This window comes from Berghia stephanieae, chromosome 6 (assembly GCF_034508935.2).
Source record: "Berghia stephanieae isolate SIO BIC M18660-M18661 chromosome 6, UCSD_Bste_1.3, whole genome shotgun sequence".
NCBI lineage: Eukaryota > Metazoa > Mollusca > Gastropoda > Nudibranchia > Aeolidiidae > Berghia > Berghia stephanieae.
Genome location: NC_088365.1, coordinates 31,150,789 through 31,165,788, shown reverse-complemented (window position 1 = coordinate 31,165,788; position 15,000 = coordinate 31,150,789). Strand labels below are relative to the sequence as shown.

At 35.2% G+C, this 15,000-nt stretch overlaps 2 protein-coding genes across 2 annotated transcripts in view; both read right to left on the bottom strand.

Annotated features, from left to right (window-relative positions):
- Positions 1-199, bottom strand: part of LOC144974851 (uncharacterized) — an 11,163-nt gene extending 10,964 nt beyond the window's left edge. Inside the window, exon 1 of the mRNA XM_078918211.1 lies at positions 1-199. This exon is cut by the window's left edge and continues 852 nt beyond it. The gene's annotated coding sequence lies outside the window, so the exon portion shown is untranslated.
- An 8,883-nt stretch (positions 200-9,082) lies between these two features.
- The window catches only part of LOC144974850 (uncharacterized), an 18,290-nt gene continuing 12,372 nt past the window's right edge, over positions 9,083-15,000 (bottom strand). Inside the window, exons 2-3 of the mRNA XM_078918210.1 lie at positions 11,011-13,804; positions 9,083-10,545 (exon numbers count right to left, since the gene is read on the bottom strand). Of these exons, the coding sequence (XP_078774336.1) occupies positions 12,329-13,702 (1,374 nt within the window). The 5' untranslated portion in view covers positions 13,703-13,804 and the 3' untranslated portion in view covers positions 9,083-10,545; positions 11,011-12,328. The remainder of the gene's footprint in view (positions 10,546-11,010; positions 13,805-15,000) is intronic.

The window sequence follows — 15,000 nt, the reverse complement described above, 5'->3', positions numbered from 1 at the left end:
CAATAACAAAGAACTGAGTGACACCAATGCGTTCCTTCTATAATGTCAACACTTAACATTTAGGACGAGACACGACACACGTTAGGCGATAATTTTTTTTTCCCGACGGACAGCGTTATTAATGGCCAGGTACTCATTTTACACCCCGAGTAAGATGAAAGAATGTGAATAAAGTCATTGTTGTTGTAGCGTTGTTGTTGTTGTTGTTGTTGTAGCTGCAGCAGCATCAGTAGTAGTAGTAGTAGTAGTAGTAGTAGTAGTAGTAGTAGTAGTAGTAGTAGCAGTAATATCAGTAGTGGTAGTAATGGTGGTAGTAGTAGTAGTAGTAGTAGTAGTAGTAGTAGTAGTAGTAGTAGTAGTAGTAGTAGTAGTAGTAGTACTAGTAGTATAGTAGTAGTAGTAATAAGTAGTAGTAGTAGTAGTAGTAGTAGTAGTAGTAGTATAGTATAGTAGAAAAGTAGTAGTAGTAGTAGTTGTTGTTGTTGTTGTTGTTGCAGTTACTGTAGTAGAAGTAGTAGTAGTAGTAGTAGTAGTAGTAGTAGTAGTAGTAGTAGTAGTAGTAGTAGTAGTAGTAGTAGTGGTAGTAGTTGTTGTTGTTTTTGTCGCAGTTACTGTAGTAGTAGTAGTGGTGGTGGTAGTAGTAGTAGTAGTAGTAGTCGTAAGTAATATTAATAGTAGTAGTAGTAGCAGTAGTTGTTGTTGTTGTTGTAGAAGCAGCAGCAGTAGCAGTAGTAGTAATAGTAGTAGTAGTAGTAGTAGTAGATAGTAGTAGTAGTAGTAGTAGTAGTAGTACTAGTAGTAGTATAGTATAATAGTAGTAGTAATAGTAGTAGTAGCAGTAGTAGTAGTAGTAGTAGTAGTAGTAGTAGTAGTAGTAGTAGTAGTAGTAATAGTAGTAGTACCAGTGGTAGTTTTTATTTCTGTTGTTGTTGATGCTTCTTATGCTGTTGTCGTTGTCGTCATCGTTGTAGTTGTTGATTCTTTTTGTGTTCTTTATGTTTTCTGGGTTTTTTGTTGGGCTTCTATTTTTGCTTGTTTTATTTATATTTGTGTGTGTGTTTTTTTTTCTTTTTGTGCGTGTGTGTGGGGGGGGGGGGGGGGTAGGAGCTGTCATTCAATTGGGTAGCATATAATTCACATATTAACTGTTTCAAAACTGTTTATTATATTGTCATCAAAATCAATATTATGTGCACATACAATAAATACATGTAATTTGCTACTTCTTCAATATCTGAAATCATACTCATCAAAATAATTTTATGTCGTCATTAAATTCCATATTCATCCTATAAATCAATTCTAACTAATCAATCAAAAGTCACAAGTGATATTTTGATACAACTTTTCAGGGAATTTCCAAAATCACGACATCGGAGAAAATTTTGAAAATCTTAGCTAAGATATATCTAATGTTGGGCGTCAAAATTGTTTTGTACAGACCATGTTAATATTTTGTTGCGAGTACGGATTATTAAAGATTTAATTAAACTTGTTATCAGATGCTGGTCTGACAAAGGTCATAAGATAACAAATTTTGTCTTGCCTGCCACATTGTCTAATTGTGAGCCAGAAAACAAAATTGTGTTGGGTTTATATTTTTTAATGATTTCTGAAAAGCAATGTGCAAATTTTTGAATATCTTGTGCAAATATTTTCAGGGTTTTTTTTTTTGTTTTTTTTTTTTGTTTTTTTTTTTTGTTTGTTTGTTTGTTTGTTTGTTTGTTGTTTTTTTTTTAGTTTTTTGTTGTTGTTTTGAGGGGTTTTTTTTGTTTGTTTGTTGTTTTTTTTTTTCCTTTTTTCTTTTCTTTTTTTGTGAGTTGTCCCGATGCCATGTGTTCATTCAAATTGTGTAGTACTTTTGTAATCCATTCGTTTTTTCGTTTGTTTTTGTTTGGTTGGGTGTGTTTGTTCTATATATTGTTGATTATTTTTTGTTTGCTTGTTTCGTGAAGTCCCGGGTTTCAGAGTTTTTGGATAGATGAGGGTCATTCTAATCGATCGATATTTGAAGGATGAGTTTGCTGGCCAAAATGTTAAATACTTTTTTTTCCAGAACACGGTAGTATTGTCCTCGACAAAACATAAACTTAGCCCAATGTTTATATTTTTGGCTAAGAGTGTCAATTTAAGGATCTAAACCATCGCCATATTGAGGCATTTAGGTAACTACTCACAACATCTGCCAGCCGGATGTAACGTACTAGCACACGAAACTGTATGTAACCTTGAACGTTTATAGTCTGATTGACATAATTTAGTGATAACTAATCACTAAAATGGCTGCCTTAAAGCAATAACAAAGAACTGAGTGACACCAATGCGTTCCTTCTATAATGTCAACACTTAACATTTAGGACGAGACACGACACACGTTAGGCGATATTTTTTTTTTTTTCCGACGGACAGCGTTATTAATGCCAAGGTACTCCTTTTACACCCCGAGTAAGATGAAAGAATGTGAATAAAGTCATTGTTGTTGTAGCGTTGTTGTTGTTGTTGTAGCTGCAGCAGCATCAGTAGTAGTAGTAGTAGTAGTAGTAGTAGTAGTAGTAGTAGTAGTAGTAGTAGTAGTAGTAGTAGTAGTAGTAGTAGTAGTATATCAGTAGTGTAGTAATGGTAGTAGTAGTAGTAGTAGTAGTAAGTAGTAGTAGTAGTAGTAGTAGTAATAGTAGTAGTAGTAGTAGTAGTAGTAGTAGTAGTAGTAGTAATAATAGTAGTAGTAGTAGTAGTAGTAGTAGTAGTAGTAGTAGTAGTAATAGTAGTAGTAGTAGTTGTTGTTGTTGTTGTTGTTGTTGTTGTTGTTGTTGTTGCAGTTACTGTAGTAGAAGAAGTAGTAGTAGTAGTAGTAGTAGTAGTAGTAGTAGTAGTAGTAGTAGTAGTAGTAGTAGTAGTAGTAGTAGTTGTTGTTGTTGTTGTTTTTGTCGCAGTTACTGTAGTAGTAGTAGTGGTGGTGGTGGTAGTAGTAGTAGTAGTAGTCGTAAGTAATATTAATAGTAGTAGTAGTAGCAGTAGTTGTTGTTGTTGTTGTAGAAGCAGCAGCAGTAGTAGTAGTAGTAATAGTAGTAGTAGTAGTAGTAGTAGTAGTAGTAGTAGTAGTAGTAGTAGTAGTAGTAATAGTAGTAGTAGCAGTAGTAGTAGTAGTAGTAGTAGTAGTAGTAGTAGTAGTAGTAGTAGTAGTAGTAGTAGTAGTAGTAGTAGTAGTAGTAGTAGTAGTAGTAGTAGTAGTACCAGTGGTAGTTTTTATTGCTGTTGTTGTTGATGCTTCTTATGCTGTTGTCGTTGTCGTCATCGTTGTAGTTGTTGATTCTTTTTGTGTTCTTTATGTTTTCTGGGTTTTTTGTTGGGCTTTTATTTTTGCTTGTTTTTTTTATATTTGTGTGTGTGGTTTTTTTTTCTTTTTGTGCGTGTGTGTGTGGGGGGGGGGGGGGGGGGGTAGGAGCTGTCATTCAATTGGGTAGCATATTTATTAATAATGCAATATAATTCACATATTAACTGTTTCAAAACTGTTTATTATATTATCATCAAAACCAATATTATGTGCACATACAATAAATACATGTAATTTGCTACTTCTTCAATATCTGAAATCATACTCATCAAAATAATTTTATGTCGTCATTAAATTCCATATTCATCCTATAGAACAGTAAAGTTTGCTGCCCCAAACGTAAACAATAACAAGTTGCTAGTGATTTCCGTTAGGGACCGGAATAATTTACGCACAATATAGGTCTCCCAATTTTGTAGTTTGAGTTGTAGGCAATACACTTTCAGTATTGAAAATATGTTTACATAAAATCTAACAGTTGCAGAAATAATAATATAAGACTAGATTATTCTGAAAATCAGGCTCCGAATAATTCTCGTTTTGTTCATACCAGCGCAATAATTTGCTCTGGTCTAAAAATAGATAGACGTAACTTTTGATAAATTTTACCTTTTGTTCCATAAAATATCCATATCTAGACGTTATTTGATGCATGATCGAGTATTTATGATAATGTGTTTCTTTTGCCACCTAACAGCCAAATTTTAAAGGTTATTTTCTTTCTATTATTTACATTGGAACGTGAGCTGTCAAGACAGGAACATGTGGTTTGCCATGTGCTTCTCGACCTTTGTTTACGTTTGGGGCAGCAAACTTTACTGTTCTATAAATCAATTCTAACTAATCAATCAAAAGTCACAAGTGATATTTTGATACAACTTTTCAGGGAATTTCCAAAATCAGGACATCGGAGAAAATTTTGAAAATCTTAGCTAAGATATATCTAATGTTGGGCGTCAAAATTGTTTTGTACAGACCATGTTAATATTTTGTTGCGAGTACATAGTTAATCGCAAATTAAAAAATGATAAAACTATAACCATAAAACTACAGGTTGAGATACGAAAACTTGCAAACCTGTTTTCTTAATTAAAGGTAACTTTAGCACCTGTTGACTCAAATTATTATGTAGAAAAGTTGCAAGTGCATAATATCGTTCCTCTGATTTTTATTGGACGTTTTGAATCGCCATTTGCCCGCCCTGTTGCCAGATTCATTTGCGCGCACCTACAGACTTTATTACAGGATTTTGATCATTAGTGGCCAAAAAGATTCGTCTCGATCTATGTTAATTTCCACAATACAGTAGTAAAATAATTAAAATAGATAAGTGCATGTTTATAATAGTCTTTATTTCTCCGCAAATATTTCTTCGTGGATTTAATTAATTTAGAGAATAAATCAAAATGGGTGAATTCATTTCATTTTATCTGTCCACTGTCCACTCGGAAAATACGTTTGTCAACATGATTTTATCTGTCCAAACGGAAGAATCAGTTCGTCCGTAGACTTTCATTTCATCTATTGTCTTCTGTTTAACATAATTTGACATTATATTCGATTCGACGATTTTATGTAAGTGAATTTCATCTAAATTTTTTTCTCCATATATTTTGATTGATCGATATGAATAAATACATTACAAGATTACATTAAAGTTCTGAAGGCCCACAGAATATCTATCTGTCACTCGTTTAATCCGTGGTGCTCAGATCATTTTGGTTTAGAAATTCAGTTCTAGTTGTATGCTCACTGTTTCCTACTTTTCTTATTTTATAATACCAAAAGTAAAAGTTTGATCCATAGATTTAGAAAAGTTGAAGTTGTATGCCAGGAGTCCCATCCAAGATGGTAAATAAAACATAACAGCAACGACAAAATCGTCAATCTATGTATCAAGCAAGCATCATGGTTAGCTCATACGGTAGAGTCACGCTCTCACCGGCCAGGCGGAGTTGTCGTATGCGTACCAATAAGGTCGCGGGTTCAAACCCCCATCACCGCCGCGAAAAATTGTTATTCTCTATTGTCTTCTGGCACTTTTCTACTCACTTCATCTCTTGTTGTTACCAACATAAGTGCCTGCTCCACTCACTTTTCTGAATTAAAAAAAAACACGGAGAAGACTGAAACTGCTGGAGACACAAGGAGGAGATTTCAAGCAGTCTTGTGCTATGGGAACCACTTGAAAGAACCAGAAACAGAGGCAGGCAGAATAAAACATACATTGTCTGTCTGCCAGATGACACATGAATGGACAACACCCGGGAGCTGCGTACACTTATGGAGGACAGGATAGAATGGCAAAGTCTTGTGGCTCATGTTGGGCGCCCCAAGGGGCGGCCTAAGTAAGTAAGTAAGCAAGTTGGGGCAAGAATAGAGACAAATGGAAAAGCGAACTCTGATATCCAAGAGAGGATAACACTTCCCAAACAAAATTGACAAAAATGATGACATTATGGAAAAGTGAAAGCATCTAACTGAAAATGAAAATATTAAGAACATGCATAATTTCCAACAGCATTATATGGATTTGAATCATGGACAATCACACAAATCAATGAGAATAAAATTAATGCATTCGAATGAAATGCAACCGGAAACTTCTCCGCATTCCCTGGACAGCAAAGGAAACTAACAAAAATATGAAAGAGCCCCTGGGCATTAGGGAGCCATATCTTATCAAGATGCCTTTTTTGGACGTATCAAGAGACATGACACCCTTGAACAATTTTTTTCTGGATGGTATTGTGAAAGGTTAAAGAGGGAGAGGGAGACCAAGAAGAAGATTGTCACAAGACATCAGCCAATGGATGAATAAGCCAGGGGCTGAATGTGGAAGGATGTCGCAGGACAGAAGGCTGTTTCGGTTGGCAGTTGCAGAGGCCACGTCCAGGAGGGATAAGCCATGCTGATAATCCAGCGGGTTCAAAATATTATTTAACAGATATTTTTTTAAATTAAGAAATGATAGCGTTTTCCAAGATTAAGGATGAAATAATGCCCATTGCTACAATGTTAAAACCAGCCCATAATTTCGCTGTTATTATACTTTCAAATATCAAGTACGAGGGTCATTGGACCTTTCATATTTTAAAATCCATCTTACATTCAAACGCTACTCTTAACATGAATAATAAGAAAAGTAACTCCCTTTCAAACATTAGATATATAAAGCAGCTTATAAAATTTATTTTGAAATTGAACGACATAGAGAGATAAAGCAAACGATAAAAAAAAATATTACAACGTCCCGCCGTTATCTAATCATATGCTGATGAAATCACATGATTTTATCACATATTATCACATATTATGATTATCAATAACATCTATGGCATCAACAACGGATAGGCACATATAATCATTATGTTGTCAAGCAATTGGGTATCTTTTGATGATGATGATGATGATGATGATGATGATGATGATGATGATGATGATGATGATGATTGTTACAAAGGGAAATTATCAATATGGCATTTTACCGTCCCACGACCCTATCTTCAAACAAAGACTCGTAGCCTTAGAAAAACCTGCCACTTACAACAAGACATCCTCTCCAACAAAAAATATCGTCAAGAACAGACGTGTTTTATCCTGATTCAGTGGTGTGATATTATTCATTAACAGGGGATTTCTAATTTCTATTCCTTCCTGGTTTGGTTATATTAAGAGCTGGCCAACCTCACAACTGTTCATCATACGGCACCCTTACAACCTGAAGCAGAGAGACGGCCAGTTCGGCTAAGGACCTTGGCTGCTACGAAGTTAAGAATCACAGCAACAACAACAAATATTGTGGTTTTGTCTGTTTCATCCTTTTGTTTGTGCCCAATGATGAATCATAACCATTAAAAATATAAAACATTATAAAATGCAAACACGTACTATTTCAAGCTATTTCAAACAGAATAAAGCTGACTTATTTTATTGTCAATTATAAGTGGGACTGGAATTTGTTCATTACTTATTGTATTGTGGAGGTTATATCCGTAGACAGCTATACGGGGAAATCATACGATTTGCAGACCTCTATATAATTTAATTCTAATGAATAGGGCGATTCTGTGAATGCTGGAGACGACAACCTATGTAAAATGCTCGTGTGGTGTGGAGATTATTGTATAGATAGATTGAAGTTGACGTCACTCGGGTCTTTGTTGTTGTTTTTTGCCATCCACGTTTAGTAATTCTCACTAAATTGCATTAACCAGATTATAAACGTTTAAGGTTACGCAAAGTTTTGTGTGTTGGTCCGTTATACTCCCGGATGGCAATGTTGTGAGCTTCTTAGCCAAGCGCATACTGTCTATAAGTTTCTTAAGTTTTTAAAAAATTAAATCTCCTCCTTAAATACCACAGTACAATGATGATGACGATGATGATGATGATGATGATGATGATGATGATGATGATGATGATGATGAGTATGATGATGATGATGATGATGATGATGATGATGGTGAGGATAACACTTTACAAAAATCAGACTCGTATCAGAAGGAATTCAATCTTGTTCATCTTCCACCGTCCACACACAGCACATCCTCATCTCTCTCTCCTCTCTCTCTCCTCCCTCTCTTCTCTCCTCTCTCTCTCTCCCTCTCTCTCTCTCTCACACACACACACACACATACACACACACATGCACACAAAGATACAAATGTAATATACTTTATCATAAATGCATCAAAAAAAATGTAAGCATGTCACTTTTGTATGCGAGATTTTAAAAAGGGATGGTTGGTATAAACAAAGATGACTACTAATTTTAGGCTTTTTTTTATTTTAAAAAAATTGTTTTATAAATGAACAGATCGCAATAATTCTGACATGGCGGTTTTTTGCACACAAAAAAATCCCAAATTTTGCAAGCTAAAAACTGCAAAATTTGCAAAAGATTTGCAAAAATCTTGCAAAAATTTGCGATTAATTTTCCTAAAAACCCATAATTAGTTCATGAAAGAGAAAGGTATTTGTTTGTTTTTAAGGGTTTCACGGCGCTTGCAACAAATGTAAGGTCATATCAGCGCCAGCAAAATGGAAGAAAATGGGATCTAGTAAAAAGTTCTAGAATTACAATTAAAGTACCAAAGAAAAAAGAAGAACACGCTATCAGTGTATTTATTTTGAGATTTTCTAAATGTTTCATCCTAACACAAGCACAGGTCCCCCAGTGATGATAATGAAAATTTGTCAAAAAGGAGGAAAATCTACCAGCCCGTCAGTCAAGCCCAAATCTAATGCAAATATAACATATCTATTCATAGTTATTATTATATTATTAGTCCTAAAGCACTTCTGAAATTAGACACAGTCTGACCTTTTGCAAATATAAATTAATGAATTGTCATTTCCAATTAAACATTTTGGAGGCCTATAATGTCGCCCACTATATCAAGAGATTATGATAAACTTTTGGCCAAAAGACCAGGAGGTATTTGTTTTTACATAACAAACCCGGCTATTGTCTGTATTATTGCAACCTTGTGATGATGCAGCTTATAAATAAGAATCTTTAATCAATTCCATCAACAAAGCAAATTTAAATTAGTCTTTAAACAATCATTTCTTAAATCGATCAGCTTAACTTATTATATATGTCTATTACCAAATGATATCTATAAACATAATATGAAGATAGAAGGGTGGCTGAGAGAGAGAGAGAAAGAGAGAGAGAGAGAGAGAGAGAGAGAGAGAGAGAGAGAGAGAGAGAGAGAGAGAGAGAGAGAATTGATGAATTGATTTTTAATTTTTTTTTAAATTGTTTTATAATTAGACACAAGTTGTAATGAATTCTATTAACAAATTCAGAGCAATCAAACAAAAACAAAACAAAAATTAAAAAGGAAGAAAGAAAAAAAAGACACGCTTATAAAACTTATAAAATCGCCAAATTACTATCATGCTACAGATAAAAAATACACAAATATTTACACCCATTTTCTCCATCCCCTTCCCTTTCGATCATCTTCTCATTCATGGCCACCATGTGTCTTGTGCTACTTTTGACATTTGGCGCCAGTGTGTCTAGACTAACGTCATAAATAAAGGAGTGTCACCAAAATTCATGCAACTGAGCAGAAGTGTCAAAAATGATAGAAGGCATAAGATTGTTTTTCCCCCTGAACTACCACTTAGCAGAAATGTTTGACATGACAAAAACAACGGAACATTTATGAAAAAAAAACTAAAATCCCAGAATTCTGCGGAAGATAATCATCACTGGTACCCATTATATTTTTTAAATATTTCTTTTTTTTTTTTTTTCTTTTTTTGGAAAAATCTCGAAAATTTGCAAAAATTTGCAAAAATTGCAAAATTTTGCGGCCGCAATGCAAATCAACGATTTTTTGCCATTTTTTGCGGCCGCAAGCGATGCAAAAAACTGCCATGACAGGCAATAGTTAAAGAAAGGAATTTCACAGAGATCGCTTTTCCTTTGGAGAGCATTCGATCACAATAAAATTTAAGACTACCAATTTTGGACCCACAACATCATTCAGATATCATGTCACGAAAAACATGGTGAAAACTGGAATTTTATTTCTAGATTATAAAAATTCTGCTAAATGTGTGGTAATTTAGGAGAGAAAGTGTTATGTGTGGCGTCGTAGACTGAAGATAAGGTCTTGGTCTCACAACTCTACCTTAAAGTCTGAGGGTTTGAGTAGCTGGTTAGACCTTACCCATTAAATCTCTCAGCGCCAGGAGGCACATAAAGCCCGGACATATCCCTTCCTTTTCGTCCGATCCTTGGCTTCGGTCCTGGCCCATCTGTCATAAGTGTCCTTCCTCTCATTTTCCACAATTCTGCACCATTTGTTTTTGGGATAAGACCATCGAAATTCTTCAGCCGAAACACCAAAAAATGGATGCCACATTCAACAACTTTCTCAGCCCTCGATCGAATACAAATACTCAGAATCGAGTCGAATTCGAGTATTATTCGTTTTCCATCTGAAAACTAACCCTATGTCACTGCAGAATAGTTCTTTTACCTTCTCTTCAAAACATGCCCAATCCGACGCCACTTTTTCCTCTTCACCGCTTCATAATTTTTCCTGCCTCTGCCAATTCCAGAATCCTCTCATAATTTAAATAATGTTGTGATCTTGCTCTTGAACAGGTAACTGCCGTGCTCTGGAGAAGCAAGGTTTTAAACATTTGGCCAGAAAACTGGTCCTTATTATTCGATTAAAATTACCCTCATCTTGGATAAACCTCTCAAACATGGGACTTCGCAGTTAATGGATTAAATCTTAACTGATATTATATCCTTTTTTTCATGAAACATAATTCTTATCGAGACAAGAAATATGATCAGCAAAACGGTGGTAGAAAAATTAACTGCACGCCTTTTGATGTTAAATTGAATTTAGCGTGTTTAAATTTTACTAATAATTTTAGAGTAAAATCCAACGTGCACGTCTTTGCAGGTCTAATAACCGGACGCAATTCAGAGCCTGTTGTAATGGCCAATATATTGTGTTAGTATGAATTTTTTTTCTATTAATATAATGAGACCATAACAAATTGGTCTATCAGGCCTGCTAATAAGTACACGTCGGTAAAAACCGAAAACTTGAATTTTTGGTAACATTTTTGAAACACGTAACCAATCTGATGCCGTCATGTAGATAATCTGAGGGTAATTTTATTGCAAAAATTACTAATCTGTTTTTTCTTTCAGGATGAATAATTTCAAAAATTTAAAAATTAGGATAAACAATTGAGATTTAAAACACCAATCTTTACAGATACAAAATCGAAATGGTCACTGGATCAATTCTTACGAAATTGTTTATCATGTACATCATTGTATGTTGATAGCTCTTACGCTATCTTCTAAAATCATATTATTTTAGCCCTTATACCCCTTTAAGATTAAAAGGGCTTAAGAGTTAGATAAACAAACACGGATATTATAGTTGCGCCATTTCAGACGAGAAACTCCCGAACCATCACACACTAGTCTCCATTACATTCACAAATAATTCAGACTTCTCATAAATATAATATGCATGTGGGAGTTAAATAAAAAAGTAAATTACATGGTGCATTGGAACCAAAAAGAAAAAGCTTCGTTCACTCTTCAAGTTCTCATTGATACATGCATATATACATACATCCATCCATCCATACATACATACATACATACATACATACATACATACATACATACATACATACATACATACATACATACATACATACATACATACATCCATACATACATACATACATACATACATACATACATCATCATGCATGCATGCATGCATGCATCCATCCATACATACATACATACATACATACATACATACATACATACATACATACATACATACATACATACATACATACATACATACATACATACATACATACATATATACATACATACATACATACATACATACATACATACATACATACATACATACATACATATTGCCCAATTACAACAATACATTGAAACGAAGAATGGAGTTTGCCTTCGTCACTGCTCGGGAATTTTTCAGGGCTCTTTGCGATACCGATGGTCCTCACTAGGGATATGGATAGTCAGTTTAATAAAATACGCTTTACATTACTTATGACACTTTCAGGTCATATCAACGCCTACATTCTATAAGCTTTCAAGCATTTCGCGTCATGGCAATTGCGTTTCCTTTGTTTTGCGTCGTTTCAGTAACAGATAGAGACTGCAATTTGACAATGATTGTTTATAGATAGAATGACGTTGACATCACTCGGGTCTTTGTTCTTGTTTTTTGCCATCCACGTTTATGAGTAATTCTCACAAAACTGTATTAACCAGATTATAAACGATCAAGGTTACACATTGTTTTGTGTGTTGGTCCGTTATACTTCCGGATGGCAATGTTGTGAGCTTCACAGCCAAGTGCATGTTATCTATTGAAATGCTTCCTGCTTCAAAATTTAGCACATACGATTAAACCCGTGAGCTCATTGACGATTTACAAATCAATATATCTTTCGACCTTTGATAGGTTTGTAATGTCTTCTGCGCTTTCGCTTTTTACAGAGCATGATAACCACGAAGATAATGCCGATGATTACGAGGAAGGCGATGATGATAATTACACCGATAATAGGATTGACTTTTATGGGGATTTTTTTATCAGCTCCACATGTGGTCGGATTTCCTTCAAAATACCAAACTGCATCATTGTTGAAGGCCTTGAATTTAAATTCGGATGTTGTCAGATTGGCATTTTTGTTGATCTTCCAATCAACCTTGGAGATACAAGAGTAGAACCCTTTATCTACGAGTTTATGGGGATAGTACCATTCTTCTTGTGTGGATTGTTGTCGAACTTTGGTGTCATTAGGAAGAATGGAGTTTGGAAACATCTCAGGGTTGATCACGTAAACTAGATTAATACTTTTAATGTCGTAGCCGAGTCTTCTTTGAGTTTGGCCTAACGTTCCAAAATTTTTATGGAAAACCAGTTCCAATGTCCAAGAGGGTTTGAAAAATTCAAGGATAAGGTTTTGTGTTTCACCGCTCAAAGAGCAATTCCCGTATGACTTTGCGTCTCTAGGAACTGTAAATGTAACGTTTCCCATTTTGACGTCATCGGTTGTATGTAACCTGTAGCGAATATCAATGGATAGCCTACCTGTCATAGCAATACAAAGTACTGAATCTGCAGGATTTCTAGCGTGGAAAACATAGCTTGGTACTAAGGGAGGTGTGATTGTAGACGCCTTTGTTGTAGTGGTTGTTGTAGTAGTCTTGTTGCCATCATTATAACAGATAACTAATGGGCTGTATTTATCGTGCTTCAATTCAAATGCTTGAGCTCTAAAGTGGCTGATTTCGGCATGAATAGTGAACGTTGTATCTCCTGGCACAGACTTGATAGGAAAGTAATCTGTGGACTGCATCGATACGCATTCATAGGATTCGTTTGAACGAGATAAGACTGTAGTGGCTGGGTCATCAAATGTCACAGGATCTGGAATGTTTGTGACATACTTTGCGAATATTTTATTTGGCGTAAATTCAATAAGTCGGCTCAGACTGACAATATTTTTTGTATTTCTAAAGATAAACGACCACATAACACCTCCTCTAAATCCCAGGTTCAACACTGCTCTCGATTCATCACAACTTCCGCTTAAGTTGATTGTCTGATTATCCGAGTGGATTATGTCTGTGGTCACAATATGTTTGTTCCGAACAGCGTTGATTTTAAGAGTGAATTTGGCATCGAGCATAATGCAAGGACTACGTTTGCCTTCAGGAGTATAAATGAAATGGGCGCTATGTGATGTCTGGGCCATGTAGATCATCCAGAGCAAGAGAGATGTTATGCTTGCTCTGAAAGACATCTTGGCCTGGTTTGGGTACTTTCCGGTTTCTTGTCTCGTCTGCAACGCAGCTCAGTCACTGCCACATCTTATGGTTGGCCTGAACAAGCCATTTAAACTTCTCTGTAATGTAAAAAAAAAAAACAAAAAAAAAAAAAACAATTAAATGTCTGAAAGATTGATTTGATGTTCTGATTCTTATACAGCGAGGCTGAATAATTCATCAAATTATATATGTGACCTACCACCTTCAAGCCGGTATAATGTCGGGGTGTAACAGATGTCGAAAAGTAAATATAGGATAAATAAAAAAAATTCAGTTTGTTGTTGTTTTGGTTTGTTTGTTGTTTTTTTTTGTTGGATTTTTTTTTCTATTGGAAACTTCCTTATTCTAATCAATAACACAACCTCATATTATTCTCGGCTATAATTTCCAGTTTCAGCATCTTATTTCCCTGACATAAAACCGCATTGAGGCGACGGGTCACATATTCTCCATTACTGCAGACTTACATTGTCACCATAAAAAGCAATAAATGAGATTCTGCTTTGGGTCAAAAGGTAGCCTTTGCTTTTTCCGATAGATAGTATGCAGATGACGTCACTCAGGTCTTTGTTATTGTTTTCTTTGCCATCCGCGTTTTTGAGTAATGCTCACTGAACTGTATTAACCCGACTATGAACGTTCATGAATACACACAGTTTTGTGTGTTGGTCCGTTAAACTTCCGGATGGCAATGTTATGAGCTTCTTAGCCAAGCGCATACTATCTATAGATAGAATGCGCTTAGCCAAGGAGTTCACAACATTGCCATCCGGAAGTATAACGGGCCAACACACAAACTCTGTGTAACCATGAACCTTAATAGTCAGGTTAATACGGTTTAGTGAGAACAGCTCACAAGCGCGGATGGCAGAAACAATAACAAAGGCCTGAGTGACGTCATCTTCGAACTATCTATACCTAACAATACAAGGTGGGGACCACCAAAGTAAGGGAATACTGTGTTGTATTTTCATTACGATAAATAACAACTCACTTTTCACTTTCTTTTGGTGAACGTCTACTTGTATTATGATGTATTTTTTTTGGGCAGTGTTTTCGGTTATGGGTTAACGAGTACAACTCATGTTTGTTACTGTTTTTTTTTAATGGGTTAAGTGTGTGTCGGAATTAGGAAGAAAAATCATGACGCCACACCTACTTTTCCGGTTGCTAAATCCTTGAAAGCGTGTGTGTAACCAGTTCTTCGGAGGACTAATAATAAATATTTTAGTAGCACGAGTTATAGCAGATATTTAAATATTAAAACTGAAAA